This window comes from Cervus canadensis, chromosome 24 (assembly GCF_019320065.1).
Source record: "Cervus canadensis isolate Bull #8, Minnesota chromosome 24, ASM1932006v1, whole genome shotgun sequence".
Classification (NCBI taxonomy): domain Eukaryota; kingdom Metazoa; phylum Chordata; class Mammalia; order Artiodactyla; family Cervidae; genus Cervus; species Cervus canadensis.
The window spans coordinates 22,970,423-22,983,607 of NC_057409.1; the positions used below are offsets into that span (position 1 = coordinate 22,970,423).

General features: G+C 44.7%; 1 protein-coding gene across 1 annotated transcript in view; it reads left to right on the plus strand.

Annotated features, from left to right (window-relative positions):
* Positions 1–13,185, plus strand: part of WDFY1 (WD repeat and FYVE domain containing 1) — a 51,707-nt gene that overhangs the window by 11,160 nt on the left and 27,362 nt on the right. Inside the window, exon 2 of the mRNA XM_043444783.1 lies at positions 8,689–8,756. Coding sequence (XP_043300718.1) covers positions 8,689–8,756 — 68 coding nt within the window. The remainder of the gene's footprint in view (positions 1–8,688; positions 8,757–13,185) is intronic.

Genomic DNA, 13,185 nt, shown 5'->3' on the forward strand with positions numbered 1-13,185 from the left:
TGATCTGAGCCACAGTCAGCTCCCAGTCTTGTTTTTGCTGACTGTATATAGCTTCTCCATCTTTGACTGTAAAGAATATAATCAGTCTGATTTTGGTATTGACCATCTGGTGATGTCCATGTGTAGAGTCGTCTCTTGTGTTGTTGGAGGAGGGTGTTTGCTATGACCAGAGGGTTCTCTTGGCAAAACTGGACTAGCCTTTGCCCTGCTTAATTTTGTACTCCAAGGCCAAACTTGCCTGTTACTCTAGGTATCTCTTGACTTCCTACTTTTGCATTCCAGTCCCCTATGATGAAAGGGACATCTTTTTTTGGTGTTAGTTCTAGAAGGTCTTGTAGGTCATTGTAGAATAGTTCAACTTCAGCGTCTTCGGCATTAGTGGTTGGGGCATAGACTTGGATTACTGTGATATTGAATGCACAGAGTCACAGTTTATTGCCTTGTAATTTTCAGGCCAGTGAGTCCCTGCCTTTTGGTGCCTTCTCTTTCCTGCCTTTCTGCCCCAGACTTCCCTGCTCAGCTCTGCCCCTGCTCACAGATCCCAGGGAGTAACTGTTGCTCTCAAGGCCCCATCCACCCGACACCTCTCGCCCTTATGTCCACGCCCTCCTCACCCCTCTATGCTGACCTCCATGGATACATCAGACGGACTCCGAGGGGCCACAGAGCCTCTTAGAGTCTGCCGCACTGAAAAGAAAGTGGTTGCGTCCTGTTTGAAACTGCCTCTGCTTCCCAGGTGGCTCAGTGGTAATCCTCCTACCCGTGTAGGAGCTGCAGAAGATGCAGGTTTGGTCCCTGGATCGGGAAGACCCCCTGGAGGAGGAAATGGCAGCCCACTCCAGTATTCTTGCCTGGAGAACCCCACGGACAGAGCCTGGCGGGCTACAGTCCCTGGGTTCACAGACTGTGACCAGAGACACACGGAGCGAGTGAGCACGCGTGCACTGCTTCTGGAGCCTGCTGCTGCCCAGAGCTTCAGGCTGACCCTGTTCCACTCCCCACCCTCTCCTGCTCTCAGTGGTAACAGTTTGTTAAGCATGCTTCCAGGGAGTGGACGGTTTTCACACTTAGAATTTGAGATAGCCACACTTGAAAATCAGACAGAATAAGTCCTGTGTATCTCAGGGCTTATGAAAGTGTTAGTCGCTCAGCTGTTTCTGACTCTGTGCGACCCCATGGACTGTAGCCCACCAGGCTCCTCTGTCCATGGGGTTCTCCAGGCAAACATTCCGGAGTGGGTTGCCATTTCCTCCTCCAGGGGATCTTCCTGACCCAGGGATGGAACCCAGGCATCCTCCATTGCAGGTGGATTCTTTACTGTCTGAGCACCAGGGAGGCCCCAAGCTCATGACAAAGTGTTTCCTAGTTGTCGGCCCTGCCGTCCTCCTGCTTCTCGGCTGCTCCATCTTTTCTCTGGGGACCACTCCCCACCCTGCCCTCCTCAGAAGCCAAAATCCTAGTCTGCCTCAAAGACCTGTTCACTTCTCTCTTTCTGCCCCTCATCAGCCTTCTTGCCCTCTCTGCCCAGACTGACTCAGCGTGGCTGTGCAATTTAGTTCCATCATCTTTTATTATGCTTAAAAAAATTGTAAACATTTCTTCATGCTTACATGGTCATCATAACTCATTTTAGTGACTATATAGGCTATTGAATTAATAATGTCATTAACCCGTTTGATTATATGGCATTTTCCCTTAATTTTTACTCCTTTGAATAAGGCTCATATGAACTTTTTAAAATACATAGTTCTTTTCTTTTCATCTGTTAAAAAATTTCTGCAGAATCAGTTGCCAAGCCTGGAATTCCTAAATCAATTTATTGTTGCTTTTATCATCATCATCATCATTACTATTGTTATTATTAGGTAGGTAATGTGTTTCTCACTCAAGGGAACAGGATTCTTGCCACAGAAGTAGTTCTAATGTACAGTGCTGACAAAAAATCATGAGAACCCTGGAAATGGTACGTTATTGTTGTTCTCAGTTGTTTCTTGCTTAGCCCTGCTCAGCAGTTTCAGTCTAAAATATTTAAAATAAAGAAATACAATCCAGCTTTGGCATTTTCATTTTCCCAGAAATTAAATGGATGATGATCCACTGGTGTGAACAGCAACACAAATCGGATGATGGTTTGGTGTGGATACAGTAGGGCTATAGTCTTACAAAGAGACCTGTTTTCCTCTCTCCATGAAAAACTCTGCAGCCCCACATGAGTTCGTGCTTCTCAGACTAGGAGGGCAAAGCAGACTGATGGTAGAGCCCTCCACAGGATCAGCAGGAGTGTAGGAAGTTTTAAAAAGCACTTATGTAGTCTCTGGAAGAAATGACACATTTCCTTTCTAAGTACCTTTTGGAAAAGTTTCAGGCTATTGTTTTTAAAATAACCTAAACATAGAGCTTGGCAAAATGAATATGTTTCTAAAATTTTTTTTAATCTACATTGACACAGTCTTAGACTATCAAAGAAAATCCCTCTACTAGAAAAATGGGTAGAATAAGCAGCAAGCAAAACATACAGTGAGTTTAAGTGAGTGGGTGTAAGTTGTCAAAACAGTGAAGGAAAAGGAAGCTGTTTTATCTCGGTGCAGAGCATGGCTTCCCTAGTGGCTCAGATGATAAACAATCTGCCCACAATGCGGGAGGCCAAGGTTTGATCCCTGGAGAAGGAAATGGCAACCCACTCCAGTATTCTTGCCTGGAGAATCCCATGGACAGTGGAGCCTGGCGGGCTCCAGTCTATGGGGTCGCAAAGAGTTGCTCGAGTAACACATAGAACATGGCTTAGACATTCATGAAGGTGGTTTTTGTAAAAATAAAGCCATCTGATCTTGATGCTTTGATATGGTTTATTAATATCATTCAGGAATTTTTAATAGTTTGTGCCTCTAAAATGTTGCTAAACTGTATTGTTGTGAACAGTAGATTTTGTTTCCAATTTGCTGAATAGTAAATTTTTTTAGTCTGTGGAATTTGTTGATTTTTAAAAATAAAACAGCCCAACTTAAGCCTGTTTTGATAACCATTTTTTAAACCAAGGAGACTTATCCTAAATACAAAACAAATTTCTGTATTACTTAATAGAAGCTATACAACTTTGTTTAATACGTAGTTTCTTGAGAGTGCTGGAGTATTAGGAGTTGAACTTAATATTGTTTTGATTTTATCTCAGAAGTGGGAGATTTTAATTTGTCACCCAAGAAAGTAAAGGAGTATGCCTGGAAAAAGAGAAAGGAATTCTAGATAGAACGTGTGAGTACAGAAGGAGAGCCAGCTATCAAGGTCAGCTGCCTGATTTGGAACCTGATTCGCAAGCAAGGATGGTCTTCTCTCAGCCTGAATGTGATAAACAATTTTCAGGTGAAACACCCCCAACAAATAGTGTAAGTCTTGCCAATTTTCTAGTGTGTCCGCTTGAGCTGGCTGCAGACCAGATGGTAGTGCTGTTGTTTGTCCTCAAAGGAAATACTACTGTGTTTCAAAGTTCCTGGGGTCTAGCTAGGTCCCATTTTGACCTTGGGCTAGTTTATCATTCTGAAGCTTCATGAAGTTAAAGCATGATTTTTTCAGGTTAGATGATTGAATTTTGGAAGAGATGACTTTAAGGTTTTCCGCTCACAGCAGCTTCTCTGCTGTCTGAAATCATTCTTCTTTCAAGAAGACACAGGCAAGAGCATGTCCCCTGACCCCTCCATTGAACTACCGGCGCATTGTGACTACAACTTTTGGGGTTGATTTTTGGGAGTTTTAGAATATATCAGCATTCTGATCTTTAGACCCTTAAAGCCACACAGATAGGGAGCTTAGTTTGTTAATCGCTTTGAGTGAAGGAAGGTGCTGCCTGACACCCTCATCTTCAAGTGCCTTGGCTTTTACTGTCCTGTTTGCAAATAGAGTAGAATCCTTGAACAGGCTTTAATGTAATTTTTAGAAATATTTATTTATTTATTTGGCTGCAGTGGGTCTTAGTCTTGGCACACAGGATCTTTAGTTGCGGCCTGTGAACTCTTAGTTGAGGCGTGTGTCAATTCTTTAGTTATGGCATATGGGATCTAGTTCCCCAACCAGAGATCAAACCCCAGGCCCCCCTGCATTGGGAACACGGAGTCTTAGCCACCGGACCACCAGGGAACTCCCTCCTTGAGCAGATTTAACGCTTAGAGGAGAGTTGGCCTTTAACTTATAATTCCTTATGTTTCATCCCCTATGTTGAACATAGGTAATGGAATGTATCCATAAGTATTCTGTACTAAATAACAAAATATAGTCAACAAAATGTGATATTGTGTTCATAGTTCAGGCCTAAGGATCATCATTATAAGCTTCTTTTGATTAATTTAGGTGAGGGAAAGTGAAAGTGAAAGTCACTCAGTTGTGTCCGACTCTTTGCGACCCCGTGGACTATAGTCCATGGAATTCTCCAGGCCAGAATACTGGAGTGGGTAGCCTTTCCCTTCTCCAGGGGATCTTCCCAACCCAGGTAGCCAACCCAGGTATCCTGCGTTGCAGGCAGATTCTTTACCAGCTGAGGCACCAGGGAAGCCCTTAGGTATGGAAGGCCATGCCAGATGCTGTTCATCCTGCGGTGTGCTGCCCAGGCGGACTCCTGCCTGGAGAGAAAAGTCCTTGGTAGGGAGGTGAGGGACGGGGGCTTTGGACGCAACCTGAGCTCAGTATTTTGGGCACCTGAGGATGACAGCTTGCTAGGATGCAGGGTCTGGGTATGGGAATCACAAGCATGTCAGTTGAAACCCTGATTTGAGACCACCACTCGTGGCCTCTGTGCCCAGGGGCAGCGGGATGCGTGGCTCCTTGGGAGTTGTTGCCCGTGGTCGACATACCCGAGGTGGTCTGGAGGGAGGAGACCCCAGGTGACCTGGGGGAGGCTGCCCTGAGGCATGAGTGGTGAGCATTGGGCGGTGGTGGACGTGCCAAGAACAGGGGCAAGATCCAGTGTCTTAGGTTGGAAGTACTGCTCACTTCTTAAAAAACAAGCAGAAGCCTGCCACAGTGTTATCACATCTAAGAACAGAATCTTTTAATATCAGATATCTAGTCAGTGTTCCTATTTGTAGCTGTTTCATGACAGTATTGGAGAAGGCAATGGCACCCCACTCCAGTGTTCTTGCCTGGAGAATCCCAGGGACGGGGGAGCCTGGTGGGCTGCTGTCTATGGGGTCGCACAGAGTCGGATACGACTGAAGTGACTTAGCAGCAGCAGCAGCATGATAATATAAGCATGTTTATGTAACAGTTGGAGAAGGCAGTGGCACCCCACTCCAGTACTCTTGCCTGGAAAATCCCATGGACAGAGGAGCCTGGTAGGCTGCAGTCCCTGGGGTCACTAAGAGTCAGGCACAACTGAGCGACTCCCTTTCACTTTTCACTTTCATGCATTGGAGAAGGAAATGGCAACCCACTCCAGTGTTCTTGCCTGGAGAATCCCAGGGACGGGGAGCCTGGTGGGCTGCCGTCTATGGGGTCGCACAGAGTCGGATACGACTGAAGCGACTTAGCAGCAGCAGCAGCAGCATATGTAACAGTTTGGCCGAATCAGGATTTAGTAAGTCTCCACATGGTGATTACTTGATGTGTCTGTTAAACCTCTGTAGTGGTAGGCTGGTCCTCCATCTGTGTTTCCCTCCTTGCAAATTAGGTGTTGAAGAAACTAGGTCATTTGTCTACAGAGTTTCCTGCAGTCTTGCTTTTTTGCTGAATAAAATCCAGTGGTGGCGGTTATTGTGTTCCTCTCTGCATTTCCTATAGATTGATAGTTGGGTCTAGAGGTTTGACCAGATGTATTGTAAAATAAAGTTGGTATTACCAATTTTATATAGGGCCTTTTACTTAACATTATATCATGAACATTTTCCCATGCCATTAACTATTTTTTCTATTTCATAACTTCATTTAAATGGTTTCCAACTAGAAAGATCTGTTCCATCACTTCAGTTCAGTTGCTCAGTCCTGTCCGACTCTTTGCAACCCCACGGGCTGCAGCACACCAGGCTTCCCTGTCCATCACCAACTCCCGGAGTTTGCTCAGACTCATGTCCATTGAGTCAGTGATGCCATCCAACCATCTCATCCTCTGTTGTCCCCTTCTCTTCCTGTTCTGTTCCTTCTGTTCATGGAAATGTCTTAACCTCTGAGATTTGTGGAAGAAGAAAACTAAATAATCATCAACGGTAACCAAGAACCCACAAATAGTAACAGAGCGGTTTAAACATTAGCTCAAAGAGTGTCAAATTTTGATTTAAGATGTTGAACTACAAACAATAAAAAGTATATATCTGTTTACACATGCTTTAGTCTGATCTGCGTCCCGCTTTCCCTTTTAGTTTGGGATGTGAACTTGAACTTTAGGTACTCATGAAGGAGTCTGCCTGATGGTCTGGCTTTGTGACCCTTGTGACGTAGCAGCTCATTTAATGGCGCTTGAACAGAGAGACTGCGTGTCATCATGCCTTCATGGTGTCCATGCAGACGTGGTATGTTAGTACCTGCGTGATTGCAAACAACGGCTCACTCGGATTCGCTGAAGCTGCTGAGGGTGTTCGTGGTGAGGATGCTGGGGCGTCTGCCTCACAGAACCCTCAGAACACAGGAGGGGCCTCAAGAGCAGCTGGCGTGAGGACCCTCCACGTGGACTGTCTCCAGTTTCTCTTCATAGGTCGGCTTCATTCTTCCCCCTTTGTTAACATACAGAATTCTCCAGTCCAAACTGCAAAACGTGTGGCCAGAAACAGTCATGCCAGCTCCTGGAGAGGTACGGGTCTGTTTCTCTCTCCTGGTTTCTGATTTCCCCGGGAGGGAACTGACTAATCTCTTCTCTGGTCTGACCAGTGGTGATCAGAGGTGGGACAATGTAGAGGAAAATCCTGGATTCAACTTGGCAAAGGTTCCGTGGTGACCAGTCCGCCGTGGCGTGGCTGGAAGATGGGACAAACGGCAGTTCATACACTCAGGCCTGTCTCCAGGTCACACATAAAATAGCATGATGCCCGCTGTGCTGCTCAGTCATCGTACTTATTTGGATAAATGAGGGTCAACATCTAGCCTTTCTTTATTACGGTCTCATCATTTACAATAATCTTATATAAGCCGGGCAGATTCTGACACATGCATACACCCACGTCACCACCTCCCCACGGTGACACGGCCCCGGAAGGTTCTCTCGTATCCTTTGCTGTGTTCTGTCCTTCCTCAACCTGGGAAGCAACCACTGTTCTGGTTTTTATCCTCAGAGAGCAGTTTTCCTTGTCTCGAACTTCAAACAGAATGGAAACGGAGAGTGTCAGCGCCTAGCCTTAATGTATTCTAGCTCAAGGTTGTAGACATTAATTCAGTGCTGGCGGTGAGCCAGAATCTCGTTGCCGTTGAAATACAAGAGTGGCTGTGACAGAGCTGACGGTCAGGGCCACGGAGAGAGCTGGGGCTCAGGTGAAGCAGAGCACGCCTGCGCCGGCCAGGGCGGCCAGTGTCCTGCCCTGAAGGGAAGGAGGCCCGGAGCTTCCCGGAGGCTTGGTGGTGTGCAGGAGGGGCGCTCCTCCTTGTTCTCCTGAGGGATGAGCCAAAATACTGAACCCGGGCTGTTTGGGTCGTGTGTCCTTTGCCCGCCTGTGGGCAGGACTGCCTCACCTCCCGCATGTGCTCTGGTGAGAGGCGAGGCCCGGGGACTGGTGTGGAAGGTTTCCTCCCAAGGCCGAGCGGGCTGGGAGCTCTCGGTGAATGAGCGGCCGTGTGGGCTCCACTCTGTATGCAGGGCTCTCCCAGTTCTCCAGAAACGTTTTCTTTCCATTTACTTCAGCTACTCTCCTCATTTGGAGAAGGCAGTGGCAACGCATTCCAGTACTCTTGCCTGGAAAATCCCATGGGCGGAGGAGCCTGGTAGGCTGCAGTCCCTGGGGTCCCTAAGATTGGGGCACTACTGAGCGGCTTTGCTTTCACTTTTCACTTTCATGCACTGGAGAAGGAAATGGCAACCCACTCCAGTGTTCTTGCCTGGAGAATCCCAGGGACGGGGGAGCCTGGTGGGCTGCCGTCTATGGGGTCGCACAGGGTCGGACACGACTGAAGCAACTTAGCAGCAGCAGCACTCTCCTCCTTTGGGTGAGATGGCCAAGACACCAAGTTTGCAGCTGGTTGGCAAGAGTCGGTAGTCCTCAGCGTTGTTTGTGTATCACTATATAATGAGCACTTTCCATGTTATTGATGTTATTCAGAATCCTGACTCCTGGTTCCTGTATAACTTACCATGTATGGACATAACTGTAGGTAGTCAGTTGGGTTGTTGGGCTGGCCATAAAGTAAGTAAGTAAAAATAAAAGACATATTTTTCATTTTCACCAAGAACTTTATTGAACAGTGTAGTCACTTAACCAAATGAACTTTTTGGCCAGCTTGCAGGGAAGCCTGGGTTTGCTCTAGTCCATGGGGTCGCAAAGAGTCAGACATGACTGAGCGACTGAATAGCAACAATAAATATATAGAGTATGTGTGTATGTGTAGACATGTACATACTAGTATAATATACCATGTACTCTGTGTGTGTATGTGTGTGTATTTGTCTAATTTGTCCAATCGATTAATGTTATAAGGTCAATGGGAAATAGTATTGAAAATAAGAAGTTTACTTGGGTGACAGGATAAATTTATTAAAGACTACTCATTCTTTTCTTTTTTCTACAGGACTATCCGAGTATGGCTGAAAAGAGACAGCGGTCAGTACTGGCCCAGCATTTACCACACAATGGCCTGTGAGTAGCTGCACTGTTGCACCCAAGAAGAATGTCTTTGATGATTTAAATTTCAAAATGAGCTTGTTGGTTACCTAATACCTACAGTATTCTGTGTTAAAATGCAGGAAAATTCCCCTTCTCTTGCAAAAAGGAAGCTGAGTCAACTGGTTTAACTGAATCACTTGGACAAAACTTGGAGGAAAAAAAAGGAAGAGGAAAGCTGCCCACCTCCCCCATTTTCCTTTGTCTTCATTTTGCCAACTTATATTAGTAGTAATTTTCTACTTAGTAATAGCTGATACTGACACTAAAACAGGATTCTGAACACTCCTTTGCCTCATACCTGGCCTTTTGTGCTTTTTCATAAACTCTGGATACTGTTGAGAAGTTTGGTCCAAGGCATGAAACATACTAAATGGAGATTTTTTTCCCAGTAGTCAAATATGTTCTAAAAATAAACCCAAAAGATAAAACGTTTGCATTGATGTTTTAGAAGAGCCCTGAGATGCAGTGACATAAAATTGCAGTTAAATCCTGCCCTTCCTGCCAATCTAAGCTTTGTCTCCTTCACTCCCACTTCTCCATCCTTTCTTGAAAAAAGGAGGCTGGGTACCACCCAGGTCCAAGCTGGAATCGAGTCCTGCCACCCCAGTGGCCACATGGAAGGCATCATAGCTGCTGTGTCCGGGTGGTTTTGGTCCTTAATGAGGAGATTTTCCTCAGTTAAGGTTTCAGTGTTCAGAGGCCCCCCCTGGGAAAAGACACGGTTCTGGGGCAGGCTTGATGGTCTGTTACTGAAGACCATACCGAGTTCTCCAAAGAAGAGCGCGTGCCAGGGCCAAACTCTGTGGACACTGCGGCTCCGTGAAGAATTACTGCAGGGACTGTGGGGTGTGTTACAAACGCAAAGTAGCCAGTTATTCAGCAGATTCTATTCAGTCAGCTCGAGTCACCCTTCCAAGCACGGCTTGTCTTGCTAGCACTTTCTCATTTGCACATTTATTGCAGGGTACCTGCAGGATTTCGATCCTATAAACATTTGCACAAAGAATTAGTAGTTTATCAGGATTTTCCTTTGTCTTACCTTCCGCTAACAGCTTGGGCAGGCCGGTCACCTTCTCTGTCTTGATAACCATTCAATGAGAATGAAGTAGACTTTTTGGAATACTGGTGTAAAGCTAACTATTATAAAAGGACCCTTTTATATAATTATAAAATAGTTATAAAAAGCTATTATAAAAAGTATAACTTCACTGTATGTACGTAGTGTGTTAAGACCACCTGAAACCCTAGTCGTGGTCTCTTGTGCAGGCAGTAGTATCTTCTGTCCTGCATCCGCGTTTATCTGTGGATGGGTCACCTTGGTTACTCAATGTGGGAACATGAAGTGGCCATTGTCTCAGTAAATGTCCTTACAAGCCCATTTAATAAATTTACTTTGGGATTTTGAGGAAGCGGGGCAGAAATAGATGGAGCACCTTCATCCACTGAGCCTACCTTTTACTCAACCGAAAAAAAAAAAGGGCTTCTCTTAGGTGAGTAACTACTTACTTCCAATGGTCCAGTGATGGGTCTGTAGCTGGAAATAGCCACAGCAACAGTGCTGGGAGATGGTTTGTCATCCTTGTGGATGGTCTTATTAATGCTGTTGGCTGTGATTCCTCCCTCCTCCCCCTTCCCTTACACTTCAGATTTTGGCCACAGCTCAGTCTCCTTGAGACCTCAGCTGTGGAGTTCTTTAGAACAAGGAGAGTCTAAGATGGATTTTTGTACTAATGTCCAGTATTTAGTACAGTGACCCCTTGGCTTGCATTTCCCCCAGATACTTAGTTCGCTTTGTAACTGATTTCTCTCCCGGGACACCAGGGCCGAGCAGCAGCAGCACACTCTTCCTGGGCTTCTGAGTCTTGGGCACATGGCTTTGCTTTCTCCATCACCATCCCTTGCTAGCTTGGCTTAACTGTATGCTCCGGAAGTAGCTCCCAGAACTCTGTGGCTGGAAGGACCAGGAAAAAACAGGACAGAACAGGCCCAGCATCTCTGCCATGGGTGACTGACACCTTCGTGTTTGTATACATGCATGCAGCCTGTTGCTTCCAGATGGCTGGTTGTTACCTCCAGCTGGAGCAGTGTCTGCTGATGAAACTGCGGGAACACTGCCCGAAGAAAACAGAATGAATGAATGTTGAGAAATTTGCTTGTCTGTTTTAGGGTGATTTTTAAAATTAAATTCAAAACACAAGAAGAAAAGTACCACGTTGCTCTAAAAACTGCTGCAGATTCACCAGTTAACATTTTAGTGGTCATCCTCAGATTTAAACTGTTCTCTGTGACGCAACAGAGGTGATCAGTAAGCGAAACCTTAGAGTATCGCTGTTCGTGGACCAGTTATGAATCATAACAGTACCTCACGTAACAGAAATAACTTTGAGAATCTGCTTTAGCTGAAGAAAAACCTGTCAGTTTCTGCTTCTGCTGTGTGCTCCTGCTCAGCTGCTCAGTCACGTCTGGGTCTTTGCAACCCCACGGACCATGGCTTGTAGCCTGCGCGGCTCCTCTGTCCATGGGATTCTCCAGGCAAGATGACTGGAGTGGGTGGCTGTTTCCTCCTCCAGGAGGTCTTCCCGACCCAGGGATCAAGCCTGTGTCTCTCATGTCTCCTGCTTTGGCAGGTGGGTTCTTTACCACCAGCACCACCTGCAAAGCCCATCTACTATGTGTCTCATGCATTTTTCTTGGTACTATTTTACCAAATCATCACAACAGCTATTATAAGAAAGATGATATTTTCATCATTTAGTAGACAAGGAACCTGAGGCCAGAGGTTGGAATTCCAGTCCTGTGCATCCAATTCCAGAACTGGACTGCTCACCACAGTGTGGGGTTGGTCCACAGACTTCTCCTACAAGGGACCAGACATAAATATTAGACTTTGTGGGCCAGACAGTCTCTGTGGCAGCTTCTCAACTCTGCCGTTGCAGAATCAAAAGCAGTCATAAAGAATACATAGATGAATGAGCCTGGCTGTATTCCAGAAAACCCTTTGTTTATAAAACTAGAGTTTAAAGCAAACGATTTTGTACTGCAGTGACCTCTTTAAAAGGTCTCTGATTTGGAAGATGTTTTGTGTTTTTCTTTTTTATAAAACTATGTTAATATTCACATTAAAAAAAAAAGATTATCTTTTAAAAAAAACTACGTAACTAGAAGCTTCCCTTCTAGGAAAAAAGTCAGAACATTTTTATATACTAAACAAATAAACCAGGAAGGCTTGCTTTTTTTTTTTTAATGTGAGAAGTCTCTAACCTTATAAAATTACTCAGCATGTTGTAATTTTTACACAAAGGAGAGATTTTACATATTCATGTGCAGTTTGTTATAGGATTGGGCATAAAAAGAATTGAAAAGAAGCTTAAAACTAAAATATTAAGATTTAGTAACAACTGAAAAGCAAGCAAAAATGATGACAGTGAATCTTTAGAATCATCAAAGGGATTTGATTTGTTGAAGATAATTTTGTGTGTGATTATTAAAGAGCATTTTGTGTGACAATAGCATGTATCTTTGGGCTTCCCCAGTGGCTCAGGGGTAAAGAACCTGCCTGCCAATGCAGGAGATGCGGGTTTGATCTCTGGGTCAGGAGAAGGAGATGGCAACTCATTCCAGTATTCTTGCCTGGGAAATCCCATGGACAAAGGAGCCTGGTGGGCTACAGTCCAGGGGGATTGCAAGAATTGGACACGACTTAGTGACTAAAACAAAGAAACATGTATCTTTGTGCTTATAATCCTTAAACAGGATCATTCTTTGTAGTTTCAAACATCAATATGGTGGATAAGGGTGTACAAACTTGTAGTCTATTCTGATTGTTAGGTGTGTAGACAATTTTAGTATCTACATTTCAACGAGATAGTTCTTGGAATGCAACTGAAATAATCTTTTTTTATAGTCTGATCATGCAGCTAACTATGTCTCTGCCTTTGAGTACAATCCAGCATTTCTTCCAGTTTTCTTCCTTTGGTGGAGAATATCCGCCATGGTATTTAAAGACCTTAGACTGTTTTCAAGTGGTAACTTCATTTATAGGATTTTTCTCTTCTACTTTTTTATAAGACATTTTATTTCAAAGTAAGCTCAAGTTTGTTTGTTTGTTTCCTGGCATTCATTTCTTTCTGTGGTCAATTAAAATTCTTAAGGTTGAAGTGAACCCGAGTATTTCTTTTTCCAAGTGTTTGATTTTCTAAATCACTTTAGTTTTGATTTTTAGCAGAAGGAAGTGATTTAAAGTTTCTCCTTTCTGAAACTCATTCTCTGGTGACGCGTTTTGGAAGAAATATAGGTGGAACCTGGAAGGGTTGTGTCTATGGGAAGAGTCAGGCTGTCCCAGTCACATGACACTGCTTTGGACAAAGAAACAAACTGGGATTGTATGAGTCACTGCAAAATG